The sequence below is a fragment of the Pelophylax lessonae genome (genome assembly GCF_965119305.1).
Source record: "Pelophylax lessonae genome assembly, chromosome: 6".
NCBI classification, from domain to species: domain Eukaryota; kingdom Metazoa; phylum Chordata; class Amphibia; order Anura; family Ranidae; genus Pelophylax; species Pelophylax lessonae.
This window is the reverse complement of record NC_138773.1, coordinates 11,100,264-11,118,206: the sequence shown is the minus strand read 5'-3', so window position 1 is coordinate 11,118,206 and position 17,943 is coordinate 11,100,264. Positions and strand designations below refer to the sequence as shown.

At 43.0% G+C, this 17,943-nt stretch overlaps 1 protein-coding gene across 1 annotated transcript in view; it reads left to right on the top strand.

Annotated features, from left to right (window-relative positions):
• Nucleotides 1-17,943, top strand: part of LOC309557621 (uncharacterized protein) — a gene marked incomplete at its 3' end in the record, with an annotated part of 62,573 nt that overhangs the window by 42,286 nt on the left and 2,344 nt on the right. Inside the window, exons 4-6 of the mRNA XM_082260412.1 lie at nt 909-1,076; nt 6,679-6,957; nt 12,951-13,172. Of these exons, the coding sequence (XP_082116538.1) occupies nt 909-1,076; nt 6,679-6,957; nt 12,951-13,172 (669 nt within the window). The remainder of the gene's footprint in view (nt 1-908; nt 1,077-6,678; nt 6,958-12,950; nt 13,173-17,943) is intronic.

Genomic DNA, 17,943 nt, shown 5'->3' with positions numbered 1-17,943 from the left:
GGAGTGGAGGATACTGAGAATAGGCCAGTGGAGGGATTGGCAGAGAGAGGTGGAGGACACTGAGTATAGGCCAGTGAAGAGATTGGTGGAGAGGGGTGGAGGACATTGAGTATAGGCCAGTGAAAGGATTGGTGGAGAGGGGTGGAGGACAATGAGTATAGGCTAGTGAAGGGATTGGTGGAGAGGGGTGGAAGACACGGAATGGTTGGTAAAGTAGATGAGTCCAGCAGCAGCATTCATGATAGACTGAAGAGGGGATAGCTTGCAGAGAGGTAGGCCAATGAGGAGGGAGTTACTATAGTCAAGGCGAGAGATAAGGGGAGGAAGTGAATAGTGTTGATTGACAAAGCTACTCCTCTATAGATAAAGTACAATGAGTGTTGTTGTCACCCTAAAATAGGAAGTGTGCTACTGGCGGGAATAGCAGGTAAAATAGACTGAAAAAATTGAAAAGAGAAAACGAATGCAGCGACCTTGTTTGGTAATCAGTAAAATATGACATTTGTTTTGGGATTTATATATTTTTTATTTTATTCAGCACACTATTGCGCACGGACATTGTTGTAGCCTGCAAGGTTTTATAAACATTGTTATTGGGTTAGAAAGCAGCCACTATTCTAAGGCGTAGAGTTTAATAAGTTTGCTGCCATCTACAGTAACTAATAAGTACTGCAATCAGTCAGATGTACCTTGTTTGATGGATCTTAGTTGATGTTACAATGATTTGAGACAACAGTGTGCCCATCAATACCGACCATCTAAGTACATATACAAAAATGACCACAGAAAGCTTCATCTGTCAATGTATTTTATGGAATAAAACCATGGTACATTCATATAATAAATCCGCCATAGTGTGGAGAACTTTCACTTTCATTATGAACAATTGTTTACTGCTCTGGGCTAAGTCCAATGTCATTATAATTTTATTACACATCGAAGACGGAACTGGGAGCAGTCAGCAGCAACTTCTCCGTCAGATGATTGGAAACATTTTATACTTACTAAACCAAAAAGATTTTTAATAAACTACAAATACTGGAAACGTAACCAGAGGACGAGCAATACACATCCAAGTAAGTGTGTCATCTGATACCTCTATAGAGGAACGGTTTATATAGTCTTTGTTCCGGTGGTATATTGTTTATTCTATGTTTGTGCTAGATATACTTTACTGTATATTACATGATGATGATTTTTTTTTGCTTTCTTTCTTCCCCTCCCCCCTCAATCCCTCTCTCCCCCCTCTCTATCCCCCCTTTTCTCTCCTGCCCCGCTCTATCCTCCTTTCCCTCTACCCTCTCTCTCTCCCTCTTTCTTACGCTGTCTTTCTCTCTGCCAATCTCTCGCTCCCTCTCTCCACCTCTCTCTCCTCCTTTCTTTTCCGCCCCTTCTTCTCCCTCCTCTCTCCCCCTCCTCCCTCCTTCTCCCCTTCTCCTTTCCTCTCTCCCCCTCCTTCTCTCCTCCGTCTTTGCACCCCCCCCCGCTTCTCTCTCTCCTCCCCCCTTCTTTTTTCTCTCCCCCTTTCTCTCTCCCCTGTCCTTTCCTCTCTCCTCCTCTCCTCTATTCCTCTTTACCCCCTCCTCTCTCTCTTCTCCTTTCTCTTCCCCACCTCTCCCCCCATCCTTTCCTCTTTCCCCCCCTCTCCCCCCATCCTTTCCTCTTTCCTCTTTCCCCCCCTCCTCTCTCTCCTTTCTCTTCTTCACCTCTCCTTCTCCCCCCCCCCCCTCCTTTCCTCTCTCCCCATCCTCTCTCTCTCTTCTCCTTTCTCTTCCCCAGCTCCCCCCCCTCCTTTCCTCTTTCCCCGCTCCTCTCTCTATTCTCCTTTCTCTTTCCCACCTCTCCTTCTCCCCCTCCTCTCTCTCTTCTCCTTTATCTTCCCTAATAAACAAGCAAAAAATTGGGGGAGCAAACCCTGAACATGTATATCTAAAGCCGGTGCAGCTATGGACCAAGCAACATGTATATTAAAAAAGAATAGCGCAACCATGCAAAAGAAATGACTATTAAATATGGAGACAATCCATAAATAAAAATGGGGGTTTAGTCCCACCATATGGCCATATAGTGCTCAAGCCCACCACTGTGTCAAAGTACCCCATTATCAGTGGGTCCTACACTATCCATGGAAAAGGGGTGAATCCAGCCTCTCCACCCTTGGAGACAACACTCCTTGCTGGGATGGATGTGCTAGTGTTGTCTCCAAGGGTTGGAGAGGCTGGATTCACCCCTTTTTTATGGATAGTGTAGGACCCACTGATAATGGGGTACTTTGACGCAGTGGTGGGCTTGAGCACGATATGGCCATGTGGTGGGACTAGACCCTCATTTTTGTTTATGGATTGTCTCCATATGGTTGCGCTATTCTTTTTAATATACATGTTGCTTGGTCCATAGCTGCACCGGCTTTAGATATACATGTTCAGGGTTTGCTCCCCCAATTTTTTGCTCCTTTATCTTCCCTACCTCTCCTTCTTCCCCCCTCCTCCTTTCCTCTCCCTCCTTTCCTCCTTATTTTTCTTCCCTATTCTCCCCCCTCTTCTCCCCTCTTTTACTCATCTACTCTGTCTCCCTACCCCAACCTCTTCTCCTCCTTTTTTCTCTCTCCCCTTCCTTGTCCCCTCTCCTTTCCTCTCTCCTCCTCTCCCCTATTTCTCTTTATCCCCTTCTCTTTCTCCTCTCCTTTCTCTTCCCCACCTCTCATTCTTCCCCCTCCTCCTTTCCTCTCACTCCTTTTCTACCCTCTTCTCCCCTCTTTTACTCATCTATTCTGTCTCTCTACCCCAACCTCTTCTCCTCCTCTTTTCTCTCCCCCTCCTTCTCCTTTTTCTCTCTCCCTCCTCCTCCTTTCTCACTCTCTCTTTCTCTTCTTTACTCCTTTCTATCCCCCATCTGTCTCTCTTCTCCCATCCTTCCTCTCTTTCTCCCTCTCTCTCTGTGTCTCCCACCCTCTTCCCACCCCATCCCTTCTCTCTCTTCCCATCTACTCTATCTCCTTACCTCCATCCCCCTGTTTTCTCTCTCCCTTTCTCTCTTCCTTCCCATCCCCAACCCCATCATCTCTTCTCCCTCTACCATTTCTCAATCCACTCTCCTTCCATTTTTTTCCCTCACCCACTTAACCCTTAAATTGCTATATCTTACCCTCAGAGCCAGGGCACTTACAAGGTGATCTAGACAGGTGAATGTTGAAATTGAGGAGTAACCTTCAGAATGCAGCACCATTTTTTTCCCCAGGTAGTAACTGAGGTATATAGAACCTCCTAAATCCTGTGTTGGTGTTGTACCGGATTTTCAGAGAGAAGGAGAGAGTTGAGGACAGGAGAAGAAGATGTTGTGTCATATATGGGCCCGACTCTTCTTTGGGAGAGTCTGTTGTCAGAGAGGACTCATGTCTGCTGGAGCAAGTAATGTGATCAGCAAAAGAAAGCTACACAATTTCCTGTTATGTGAATAGCAGACATTAATGCTCATTAATCTTCTTTTGAATTAACATCCAGTATAGTAAAGTCATTGTACAAATAGATGTCAAGAAACAAACCACTATGGTTATTTATGTTACTTAGGTTAAAAAAAGACACAAGGCTGTCCGAAGTTTTTATTGTTCATGCAACTATGGCTGGAACTTGTGTTACATTTACTTTAGCTGACACTTATGTTATATCCAATTCAATATTCAAACCCTATAATTATACAGCCCCGGCATACAGAGGAGGACTGGGCCAGGGGGCAGGGGGGCAATTGCCCCCTGGGTCGCTCTGATACGCTGTAAATAGGCTGCACCGCTTCTGCCACAGACATGCCTAAAGGATTCCTGGTGAAGAGAAGTAAAAAAAAACTCTGCCGCTGACCTAATGAGTTCGGGTTAAAGACAAGGACAAAGCGCAGCCCCCGGCATGGTGTAAACTGTGCCTGAGCAGAGCCGAGTTCCATGCCACACTGAAGACTCTTCTGCCCCGGCCAGCCCCAACCAGCTGTCCTAGCACCCCCCAACCTTCCCCTGCCGGCCAGGTTGGGAACCCAGATTGAGCCGGTAATTAGAGAGTATATGGAGCAGGGCTTCAGCTTGGAATGGGGGTCAGGAGGGGGATTGGGAGAGTGGGAGGGGGGTGAGGAAAAGTGTGTGTGTGTGGGGGGGCACCATGGACCATGGGCTTCTGGTTTGTACTTGCCCCATGGACAAAAAGTTGTCAGTCTGCCCCTGCCGGCATAGTCTGCAGTGTGCAGAGAACAAAAGAATAGTTGACCATAGCCTCTCCTTTTAAAGAGTTTAGAGCCCATCCTCCACAGATTTTAGGGCTATTTTAGAGCTGAAGCTAATTGCCATGGATTGTGGGAGGAAGCAGTAGGGAACTCTTATAAACAGAAGCAGAACATGATTATAGATTCCTATAAACAGAAGCATTCACTATTTGGTCAACAGTTTGAGGACCCCTGGCCAGTGCCGTCTTAAGAGCATTGAAGGCCCCCTGGCAATGCAGTGCACTGCCTTCACAATCACCCTTAAAAAAAAAAATGCAATTTATTGATAAGGATTTATTTATTGGTACAGCAATGCCAGGCTAATGACAGCTTCCAAGTTCGGCTGCTGTGAACACACACACATGGACGGGAGTCAGACTCGACTGCACATGGGAGTCGGGACTAATGCTTGGCGGGGAAGTGGGGCCTCCGGGCAGCTGTCCAGCATGCCCATTCGGTAAGATGGCCCTGCCCCTGGCCATCACATCTACCGTGTTTTCCCCGAAAATAAGACTGGGTCTTATATTAATTTTGGCTACACAAAACACACTAGGGCTTATTTTCAGGGGATGTCTTATTTATTTATGGTATGTAAAAAGGCGAACTTAAAGGAATTGTAATTCTAAAATAAATAAATATCCTGATCCTTTAAAGCATGGTAGACAGCACAGTGCTTGTGTTGTGTCATTTAGCCCTCTTTATGTTCTAAAAAAAACCTGGAATAAAATAATAAAAATAAGTTCTCTCCCCCTCTCTCCCTGTCAGCTCAGGAGTCAGCATTATGACATTCTGTAATCCCAAAAATAAACCTTGGATAAAGTCATTGTAAAAATATGTAATCGATTTTGTAAAAAGATTATGTAATGTGCAGTGTGTCTCCTTTTGTAACTTTATTGTGGAAAATACCTTATTTACAGCGCTGCTGGGCACTCATGTGACCCTCCGGAGCTCTACTTTCCCTTTCCGAATACTGCAGAAGGAGGGGCTGAGATCAAGGATTTTACTAGGGCTTATTTTTGGGGTAGGGCTTATATTGCAGCCATCCCTGAAAATCATGCTAGGTATTATTTTCGGGGTAGGGCTTATTTTCAGGGAAACAGGATACCCTGTTTCCCCAAAAGTAAGCCCTACCCCAAAAATAAGCCCTAGTTTAGTGTATAAAAAATCCTAGGATGCACTTTATTAGCGTTTTAAATAATGTCCAGTGTGTTTTTGTAATATAATACTGTGAAATATCTTCCTTACATAGCCGCTCTGCTCTCAGCTGATTCCCTGCTGTCTTTCTCCTCTCATACCATAGTTGTCAGAGGGAGATCTCAGCCCCTCTCCTCTACAGTGTACACAGAAGCGCCGGTGGTTCAATTAGAATTATGGGAAATACCTTCGGTACATCATCGCTTCTGTAACCCCCAGCTGTCGGCCAGGGAAAAGAGGACAGCAGAGGGGCAGATCAGCTAAACCTATTCTAATCTAATCTACCACGGAACACCGGCTCTTCTGTGTACACTGCAGAGGGGAGGGGCTGAGATCCCCCCTCTGACAGCTACCGTATGAGAGGAGAAAGACAGGAGAGAGCAGGAGATTAGCTGAGCACAGAGCAGCGATGTACCATAATGAAGGTATTTCAAACAATTGTATTACAAAAACACTCACTGGACAGTATATAAAACATTAATAAAGTGCATCCTAGGATTTTATATAAACTAAACTAGGTTTACACAGGATTTCTGGCAGGCAGGGAGGGCAGAGAGGGACAAAACATTATAAGACCTACCCCGAAAATAAGCCCTACTGTGTTTTTGGTGCCAAAATTATTATAAGACCCGGCTTATTTTCGGGGAAACATGGGTATATGAGCTTGTTGGACATTCCATTCCAAAACCATGGCCATTCCTATGTATTTGCAGCACAAACATCACCACCTTTATTTCTAATAAATCCTCAAATTTTCTGCATGGGCTTTCCATAATTTCTATGATCTTGGAGTTTATGTTTTGGTATTTGTGTCTGCTCATGTCTTTATGAAGCTTGCTTTGTCCTCAGGGGCACAGTTATGCTGGAACAGAAAATGGCTTTCACTAAACTAATACTGCAGGGTTGAAAGAACACAATTGATTACCATATCTTTGTATACTGGATCAATAGCAGTTCTCTCTATTGGAAACACCTGAATCATTTGCAGGGGGTGCCAGATACTTTTGGCTATATAGTAGAAATGAAAGTCAGGTGTCCAGAAACTTTGGGCCATAACAGTAATTCTTGTTGGGAATTCAAACAGAGCCCTGGGGTGGCAAAGCCCCAGAACTAACCAGTAATTTACCATGTTTACTTGTTTTTAATTTTGTGTCTTTGTATAACTTCCTCTATGTGATCACACATATTCCAGTGATGACGATCATATTCTGATGGAAACTTTGTAATTGTGTTTCATTTCAGAGACCCCTCCTCTGGTGAAAATGGTTTTCATTGTAGGGATTTTCTCCCGAGAGCATACTGATCTGTACCAGTGGCTGGTCCGTTTTCTTCTCACTATTGCTGTAGTGAAAGATGTCCGCCAGGTCATTATCACCAACAACTTCTTTGAGTTTCGGGAAGAGGTGTTAAAATGTAGCTTCGCCATCCTCTACCACTCCAAGAGAAGAGGAAGACTCAATGTCACAGATGTCAACGACTCTCTGTACGACAAGGAGCTCCAACATCTCAATGAAACTTTTGGTGAGCACTATTACAAGAAATTATAGACACATTGATGTAGCGACAATATACCACCTATAAACACTGTATTATCTACAACTATGGCATTGTATTCCTATTCATAGCAGATTTGTTCACTACCAGATTAGGCGGATCTGTGCATGTAGATGTTTGCCCTGAATTACTCATTTATCTGGGCTAATTTATATGCTGAACTAGTAAGCATGGGATAATAAGTGGAGAGGGAAGGAGAGGGGATGGGGAAAACGGGGGAGGAGAAATAGGGAAATGGGACCTTATATGAGACTCGTGCAATTGAGTCTCCATCCCTAATGTGGTAAGCATGGGAACACATACAGTAGTGTTCAAAAATATTTTGGGACTTTATATGAGGTGTGGCCAGTGTACACATAATGATAAAAATGGTAATACATATACATGTGCTGGTAAGCATAGAGAAGTATATAATTAACATCACGTGTTTATTAACATATCCATAGCGGCCAACGCTGTATGTATCTTGGCCTAGGCCGACAAGGCCCAGGCCCAGGGCGGCACTTTCCAGGGGGGCGTCACCAAAAGATGCCCCTGGGTCTTATAAGGGTGGACTGGGTCGGGAGTAAAATCTGTCTGGCGCCCCCAAAAAGCCCCATATCATACATGGGAGGTCAGTGTATAAATAATATTTGGGGGTAATTGTATATTTAATACAATGGGGGTCAATGTATATATATATAATACAATGGGGGTCAATGTATATATAATACAATGGGATCAGTGTGTATATTTAATACATGGGGGTCAGTGTATATATAATATATGGGGGTCAGTGTATATATATAATATATGGGGGTCAGTGTATATATAATATATTGGGGTTCAATGCATATATAATACATGGGGTGATGGGGGGGGGGGTCAGTGTAAGTATAACACATAGGGGTCAGTGTATATATAATATATGGGGGGTTAGTGTATATATAATTTTTGGGGGGTCAGTGTACATATAATGCACGGGGTGATGGGGGGATCAGTGTATATATAACACATAGGGGTCAGTGTATATATATATATAATGTATGGGGGGTCAGTGTATATATAATATATGGGGGATCAGTGTATATATAATGCATGGGGTGAAGGGGAGGCAGTGAATAATAAATGGGGGATCAGGGGGCCATCCACCAGTCTGCCTGCCTGCAAGGAGAACTGGGGGCTTTAATAATAATAACAGATGAAGGGATGTATCTTAAACAGGAAGGGGTGGGACAAATTTAGATGGGGGCACCCAGTTTTAGTCTTGCCTAGGGCAGCACAAAACCAAAATACACCACTGATAGCGGTTAACGTCAGTACATTAGGTACACAAGCAGTAAAAAGAACATACAGAGTATATAAATATAGGTAATATGATAAGACCATGCATAATAATAGGAAATGGCCTCCTTAGCTCAACGCGTTTCGTGAAAAAAATTTTTTCACTTCACGAGGAGCAGGCACGATTCTGGTTTCTAAAAGAATACATATACATGAACAGTATTGCATCCAATGGGAAAGTATACTTAGAAATGAAATGAAGAGTGTGACTTACAGTAGGTATCAGCTATCAATGAGGCTGTGTGTTACCCAGGGATACGTCCAAAATGGGAACTGAGGGGGCATAACCCCCTTCCCTCTCCACTTATTATTATGCTGAACTAGTACATGGGTCTTTTGCAATGGCATACTTGGTATATTTGAAAGCTAGGGTGAATAATTTTTTTAGCACCTCCCGTATGTAACAAAATTATTTTTAGCAATACGAATCATAGAATTAAATGAATAATAGTTGTGGCCAGTTGTTGGAGTAAGGCTCCCTTACAATGATATTTGGTGGTAAACGAACCCCTTTACATTGGTGGTCATTTGAAGTGCCCCTTACATTTGTGATTAGTGGAGAAGTGTTCCTTACATTGATGGTCAGTGGAGAAGGACCTCTTACATTGGTGGTCAGTGGGGGAAGGCAGGGGAGGACTGGTCCAGGGGGCAGGTAAAAAAATAAGCGGAAGTAAAAAAAAAAAATGTCAGCGGCAGTAAAAAGTCCCTGCTGCTGACCTACTAAGTGCGGGTTAAAGACAAGGACAGGGCACACAGTTTACACCCCCCCCCCCCAGCATGGATGGTGTAAACTGTGTCCGAGCAGAGGTCTGTTCCATGCCCCACTGGAGACTCTTCTCCCCTGGCCAGCCCAACCGAGCTGTCCCAGCTTCCCCCAACCACCCTCTGCTGGCCAGGTTGGGAACCCGGATTTAGCCGGTGAGTAGAAAGTACGTGGAGCAGAGCTTCAGCCTGGAATGGGGGTAAGGAGGAGGCCGGGGAGAGGGAGAGTGGGAGGGGGGGGGGCGAGTTTTCTGCACCAAGGGCCTCTGGTTTGTACTTGCCCCCTGGGCTAAAGGTTGCCAGTCAGGCCCTGGGGGAAGGGTACATTTACATTGGTAATCAGTGGAGGAAGGGCACTTACATGGGTGGTAATAGTGATCACTGTGAGAAGTGTTCCCTTTGTAGTCAGGACAAGAAGGGCCCCCGTACATTGATGGTCAGTGGAGAAGAACCCTCTTACATTTGTGGTTGGTGGAGAATGGCTCTCTTATGGAGGTGGAGAAGGGCATTCTTACAATGGCTGATCAATGTGTAAAGACCCCCTACATTGGTAATCAGTGAGAGAACAGCCCCCACACATTGATGGATAGTTGTATAATGCGGGGATGTGTGGTGAGGTCAGCGGCTGGTGAGGCCCTGGCTAGTATCAGAGGCAGATACAACCCCCACATCAACATTTAGTGATTAAACCCCCCACAGCGTAGCCGAGTGCTGTGAGATGAAAAAAAGTCATCTTTAGCCAACTGGCTTACACTTGAAAACCCCAACGTCAGGACGCAAGCAGTCAATCAGATTCCCCCAGACAAATAAGCATGTGGGGAAAGGAATCTATTGGACTGCAGATTTTTATTTTTGCATTCTGTAACAGCGCTGTAAATGCTGAGCTGTCATTGGTCAGGTACTCGGCTGTTACAGAATGCAGAAATAAAAAATAAAAATGACACTGTGCTCTATATAGCTACCAACAGTCCTGATTTTATTACAACAAGTCCTTATGTTGGTTAAATTAGTAAAATGACAACTAATAAAAGTTCCATATATAATCTATATAATAAAAGAATACAACCTGAACCATTCTCTGATTATATAGATGATATCTGGCACCCTGATTAGTTCTTATAGTTTACTAATTTAACCAACATAAGGACATGTTTTAGCATATGTAAACGGCGTTCAAACCACACATGTGAGGTATCACCGCGAACGTTAGAGTGAGAGAAATAATTCTAGTCTTAGACCTCCTCTGTAACTCTAACTTGGTAACCTGTAAAACATTTTAAAGCATCGCCTATGGCAATTTTTCTCCATTCCACAAGTGTGCGCAATTTTAAAGCGTGATATGTTAACTCGGCATGACATCATCTTTCACATTATACAAAAAATTAGGGCTAACTTTATTTTTATTTTTTATTTTTTTTATTCATGAAACCGTTTTTCTAAAAAAAAAATGTATGTTTGAAAAATTGCTGCGCAAATATCGTGTGACATAAAAAGTTGCAACAACCACCATTTTATTCCCTAAGGTGTCTGCTAAAAATATATATTATATATACAGTATATATATATATATATATATATATATATATATATATATAAAATCTTTGGTGGTTCTAAGTAATTTTCTAGCAAAAAAAATTATGATTTTTACATGTTGGAGAGAAGTGTTAGAATTAGCCTAGGTGGTAAGTGGTTAATTACCATAAGTAAGTAATATACAAATATGATATATTGTTTTTAAGGTAATTTACTATATTTTTATAAACTGTACTCAAGCAGGTGGCTTAACAGACAAATTACTGAAGTTTGAAAGTTGTAACTTCAAACCAGTATTTTCACAGTAAATAGATACAAAATTAATTATTATTTAATAACATATAGCATAATAATATATATTTTGCTTTATTAAAAAAGTATCTTTTCAGCATCGGCAGATTCTCCCTCTTAACTGTGTGAGAAAAACATTGGATTATGGGTAAACCGTATACCCATAAATGCATGTTTTTTTCCTTGTAGTTAAGAGGGCTGGGCTGGGAGGGAGCATTTGTCTTTAAGGCTCCATGTACACGGGACGTTGTTAAAAGTCCCTTTGAATGCTGGAATTTTTAGGACGTTTGAAACGTCCGTTCGGTCGCGTTTGTACCCGCGTTTAGCAGGCGTTTAGCAGGCGTTTAGCAGCGTTTGCGGGCGTTTGCGTTTAGAAGCGTTCCTAGAGGTCAAAAAAATGATTCCCCTTTAAAATGGAAAAACGCGAACGCTAAACGCGGGTCATCGCGTTTAGACGCGTTAGGACGCGTTTGTGCGTTTGAAACACCGGGAAACACACGTTCGAACGCAAATAATTGCGTTCTAAAAACAGTCCCTGAACGCAACTGCCTGCAAATGACTGTAAACGACCCTATGTACATGGACAGATAAGATAAAATGTAGATGGGTTCAGGGGCTTCTGAAAAAAACGCCCAACTGCTCCTAAACGGCCATTTCCAGCGTCCCGTGTACATGGAGCCTTAGACATATTCCCCCTTCTATGACACTGCAGTGAGAGGAGAGCCTCCACTGCAGCATTTTTATTGGACAGCTTAGACCAATGGTGCTTTACTATTGGTCCAAGGCTCCAAACTGTCCATTGAGCTCAGTGCCTCTGAAAAGAAATCAGAGGCACTGTGAGCTCATCCTCTCAGTCTGCTGCAAACAGGCTGCGCAAGGAGCCCTGTATCTCCGGAACCATAGGCGATAGGAGCCCCAAATTTTGACCAGTGGTGGGGTAGGACTTCTGGTACCTACCTCTAAAATGTCGGGTCCTTTTTTTGTTTTTGTTTTTTTTATGGCAGGTGAGGCTATGCCTCCCCTGACTGCACGTCCCTGGTATAATGCCCCCTGTGCATTGGTAGTCTGTGGTGTAATTCTCTCCTACATTTGTGAATGAAATAACTAGGAGGTGATTTTGGATTTCCCCCATTTATTATAACTATGTATTATCTTGTCTATTCCTATAGTTAGCTAGTCTATCAAAGCTCTGATGAGGATAATGGTGACGACACAATAACAATGTTAGCTAAAAAAATAAATACACTGCTTAAAGTGGAGTTCCACCCTAAAATGATATTTACCTCCATCTTCTTGCTCCGGGTCACCTGAAAAACAAATGGATAATCGCAATTTTTTTTTTTTTTTTACTTACCTCGTTTAGAAGATAATATACTCACCTTACTTCCTTCTTCCTCCCCTCGGCGGCCGCGGCGATTCGTCACTTCCTGTCTTGCAATGATTCCTGGGAGCTGAACGTCATCGCTCCCAGGAATCAATGCGCCTGCACCGGCCCCAACGTCAGTTCCGGTGCAGGCGCCGTCATACCTTGCAAAACAGCTTCTGGGCATGCCTGGGCGTGGCCTGTCCAAACCGGTAAAAAAGCCCCTAAACCCAGCCTTCCCCCATATTTATACTACTGGTGAGTAGGCTGGATTTAAAAAGTCCGGAGAGCTGTAGCACACACATTACCTCTCCCCCCTCCCCTTAACCTAAGTCAGCCACTAACTGAGCTAACATTTCTGTGGGTAATCTGCCTACAACGAGGCATCTCTGTCATTGGGGACAATGAGGACAAGGCTAAGATGGGTGCCCTAACACAGAGCTGCCATGCAGAACAAAGCATTGTAAGTAATTAATATGTAAAAAGATCAGCTGCAGGAAGACTAAAGACAATACAGGTGACTAGATCTGCCATCTCCTGCCTTTTAGGGCCACAACTTAATATAATGTTCATCTTAAAATAAAGTTGTATATACTTTGATTCAACACAGAATCTGATAATATTATATTATGAAGATTGCTCATTAATAATACAACATGTTGTTTGTATGTCTGGATTTTTTGAGCAGGTAGGAAGAGAGTCCTGGTTGTGATGGATGATTTGGAGGACAGCAGTGACTATGTAAAGAATGAAATCCTATCTAGACAGCAAAGCATTAAAAATTGGGCAGAGGAACTCTTCCTATTCAGCACAGAAGAGAAGGCTCTCCTTGGAGATACGATGGGCAACGGATATCAGAACCAATCTGACCTCAAGAGCAAGTTGGATCGGATGAAATCAATTATTAGAGGTAAGTGGAACACTCACTGTAATGAGCTTTTTGTCCCTTGAAATTGCATGCACTTTTGTTCAGTGTGAATAGGGGCTAAATCGATTGTTAAACAGCTATATTCTCTCCAGGACAATATTTTGGCTAAGATTAAGTGTAGTATCTGTTCATCATTTCCATAATATTTTATTGGGAATATTCAAAGAGAAACAAAAAACAGGTAGACAAAAGTTTTCTTGGCCCTAAGGGATCTTTCACACTATCCGTCCGTCGGACGGACTCCGTTTATCTCAGCGGGGGATCGATCCGCCGACTCCCCGCTGAGCAGGAGGATGACAGCTGTTCTCTGCGCTGTGTGTGGAGACACAGCTGTCAGTTCCCCATACATCTCTATGGGGGAATCGGATGGGAACGGACCGTTGGTCCGTTCTCATCCGGTCCCATCCTATCCGCTGGACGGATGAAAAATAGGGTTTCCATCCCTCCAGATTTGACGGATTGGATCGGACCGGATGTCAGAAGACATGTCTCCGCTGACATCCGATGCCCCATAGAGATGCATGGGGGGACCGCTCAGATCTGCCAAAAAAACGGACAGGCGGATCTGAACAGTCCTCCTGTGTGAAAGGGGACTAAAGGCCTAAAGGTATACATGAGTTTCGTAACTATGACAAGGAATGAACGCTTTAACCAAATGTAAGAGGTGCGTATAGCAAAATTGTGAAAAGTTGCGTATACTAAACAATTGCAAAGATTATAATGTGAGCATGAGTTTTATGTCTCAGAGGTCGAAAAAAATTGAATCTTTGATTAAGTCATATTCACAATGGGACTGACTTTGGTGTGAGTTGAGCCAGCTTCTTTAAACAAAAGGGGTTAGTTGGGTATATTTTTTATAATGTAGTGAAATGGGTGAGGTTAATGGGGTGGCGAGTACTACAGAGTGTAAATTATTTATGTCTAGGGATAGTTTCAAGGTTGGTAGACCAGCTGACCACCTTAATTGGTTCTAATACCTTAATTGGTTCTAATGAGCTGTGTGGATGCGGTTGTGGGAGGGAAGGGTGTAAGGGTGAGAGGGAGGGGGGAGTTGGGGGTGTGAGGGGGAATATCATTAAGTAGGGATGAGCTTCGAGTTCGACTAGAACATCGGTCGTTCGATCGTTTGTCGAATGACGAACAAATGTGCTTCTTCGCGGGAAATTCAAGATCCCATAATGCACTGCGCGCACCATTAGCCAATCATGGCTCAGGGGCCAAGTACACGCCCCACACTACATAAAGGCTGCCCGCGCAGCCGCAGCGTGTAGTATGAATGTGCGGGCGAGGAGATAGGGAGAGGAACGTGTTTGAGGCAGGGAGAGAATAGCTTTTTTTGCAGTTTGTCAGACAGTGCAGTGCCAGAGAGACGTTCCTAGCAGTGTAGGGAGGGACAGGAACGTGTTTGAGGCCGGGAGAGAATAGCTTTTTTTGCAGTTTGTCAGACAGTGCAGAGAGACATTCCTAGCAGTGTAGGGAGGGAGAGGAACATGTTTGAGGCAGGGAGAGAATAGCTTTTTTTGCAGTTTGTCAGACAGTGCAGTGCCAGTGAGACATTTCTAGCAGTGAGGGAGAGAGATTTGTGCTTTTTACAAGTTCAGAGATCAGATAGTGAGAAGTATATTGAGTAGTGCAAACCATAGACCATATACCATACATAGATCTCTATATATAGATAGGGCTATCAATTACATCATATCAGGTCATTGCTTATACTGTATACCCATTACATCTTTCCCAATCTCTAGGGCTATTGATTACATCATATCAGTTAGAGTTTTGTTAATCGGTCACTTGCGTACACCCTATAACCACTAGGGATGATCAAACTTTTGAAAAGTTTGGTTCGGCCAGAAAACCCGAACTTCCCGAAAGTTCAGGTCTGGATTCCAGAACCCCATTGAAATCAATGGGACCCGAACGTCGGTAATCAAAAAACACAATTTTGAAGCCCTAAAACCCAATAAATGCCCCTAAAAAGTGCCTAGGGTTCTGGGTCATGCCCCAGGTACTATTAATCACACAAAAAAAAGTTCTTAGAAATTGTCATTTTTTGATAGAGAGCCAATCATTGAAAAAATTATTAAAAAAAAAATTAGATTTCTTTGGATTTAGTGTCTGGGGGGTCTAAAAAGTGTACCTGTGAAGTTTCAGCTTTGTAGCATGTCCAGAACCAGAAAAAAAAGAAACATTTTCTTAGAATTGCAGTAAAGCAGGGATAGGGCTATGATCCTTTCACACCTGGACGTTTTTTGTTTCAGGCGTTTATTGGGCATTTTTTGGGCATCTTTGGAGGCAGGCATGACATCTGAACTTCTGTATAGGGGTATATATACACACACACATATATATATATATATATATATATACGTGTATATGTACATATATATATGTGTGTGTATATATATATATATATATATATATATATATATATATATATATATATATATATACAGTATATATGGAATCAAAAAACACCATTTTGAAGCCCTAACACCCAATAAATGCCCCTAAAAAGTGCCTAGGGTTCTGGGTCATGCCCCAGGGACTATTAATCACACAAAAAAAATTATTGAAAAAAGAAAAAAGAGATTTCTTTGGATTTAGTGTCTGGGGGGTCTACAAAGTGTACCTGTGAAGTTTCCGCTCTGTAGCATGTCCAGAACCAGAAAAAAGATAATTTTTCTTAGAATTTTTATTAGCGCAGGGATGAGGTTCCGCTCCTTTCACACCTGGGCGTTTTTGTTTCAGTCGTTTATTGGGCGTTTTTTGGGCGTCTTTGGAGGCAGGCATGACATCTGAACTTCTGTATAGGGGTATATATACGCACACACATATATATATACGTGTATATGTACATATATATATGTGTGTGTGTGTGTGTATATATACCCCTATACAGAAGTTCAGATGTCATGCCTGCCTCCAAAGACGTCTACAAAAAAGCCCAATAAACGCCTGAAACAAAAACGCCCAGGTGTGAAAGGAGCGGAACCTCATCCCTGCTCTACTAAAAATTCTAAGAAAAATTATCTTTTTTCTCTGGCGGTCACCCTGACACTTAACACTTTCCCTACAGAAACTAGATTATTGAATCTAATTATAGTGGAAAATAGTACCCTAACTACACTAGATATCCCTTTCCTCACACTAATAATTGCTAAATGACACTTTTGCAGCAGGAGTAACAGAACTGCTTCTACTCTCTTCCACAGCCCCTGTATTACAGTGCTAGAGATTTGGCGGGGCTATCTTATATAATGGGGGGTGTATTCACTACTGATTGGCCTCTGGACCCCCTAGTCACTCCAATCACATTCCTAGCATCCTCCGCAATTGGCTTTTACTCACGTTGCTGGTCCAATCATAGGCTTTTAAAGCCCAGTTCCTGTCCCATTTCATTTTGGGCGGTTCTGGTGCCGAATTCCGAACTTGTACCGCAAAACAGTCAATGTTCGGGTCGAACCGATGGTCGACCCGAACCGTTTTGATCATCCCTAATAACCACCACATCTTTCCATATCTATAGGACTATTGATTACATCACATCAGTTAGAGTATTGTTAATCGGTCACTTGCGTACATCCTATAACCGACACATCTTTCCCTATATATAGGGCTATTGATTACATCATATCAAGTCATAGTTAGAGTATTTTAATCGGTCACTTGCGTATACCCTATTTCCAACACATCTCTATCTAAATATAGGGCTATTGAATACATCAGATCAGGTCATTGAGTATCTATTGGTCAGTTGCGTATACCCTATATTGATCTGTATCAACATCTTGTCCGAAAGGCTGACAAGGAGAGGCCGACGCTCATAGGCCACGAAAAGAGGGCAAGCATCCTCTGAGTCCATTGTGAAAAGTGGTGGTCACAGTCGACATAGTGCATCCTCTGCAGGCGGAGCACGCCCGTCCTTTATTTCCGGTGATGCCACAACATGTGGAAGGGCTGGTGGAGTGGATCAATAAGCGTTATCATCCTCCTCGTCCTCTGACACCCATGCTCCCAGTAGTTTGCCTTCCACCGCAGCTGCCAAAGCGGCCCGTTCCACAGGCTCCTTCTCCACAGCTATTCCTTCTGTGGCCCCACCATCATGCACGGAGGAGTCGTTCTGAGCTGCTTTGATTGTGACAGCTCTTTTATAGTGACCTGACATCACAAGCCACCCCAAAATGCACTGCTCAGGTGCAGTGAATAAATTACTGACGTCAGTCACAACCAATCATTCTCCTATACTTTGTAATTGAGAGCGTGCTTGTTTATTTGGTTTGCTCTGCTTCAACTTCAATAAAAACTATAGAAACAAAAAAGTTCCCATAGACACTCCTAAACCTTGTGGACGGCCTTCCCAGAAGAGTTGAAGCTGTTATAGCTGCAAAGGGTGGGCCAACTCAACGGACTGGGATACCATAAAGTTGTTGTGCGTGTAAAGGCAGACGTCCCAATACTTTTGACAATACAGTGTATGCGCTTAACCGGTTGCCGACCGCCTCAAGTATATACAGTGGGTACGGAAAGTATTCAGACCCCCTTAAATTTTTCACTCTTTGTTATATTGCAGCCATTTGCTAAAATCATTTAAGTTCATTCTTCTTCCTCATGAATGTACACATAGCACCCCATACTGACGGAAAAACACAGAATTATTGACATTGTTGCAGATTTATTAAAAAAGAAAAACTAAAATATCACATGGTCCTAAGTATTCAGACCCTTTGCTGTGACACTCATATATTTAACT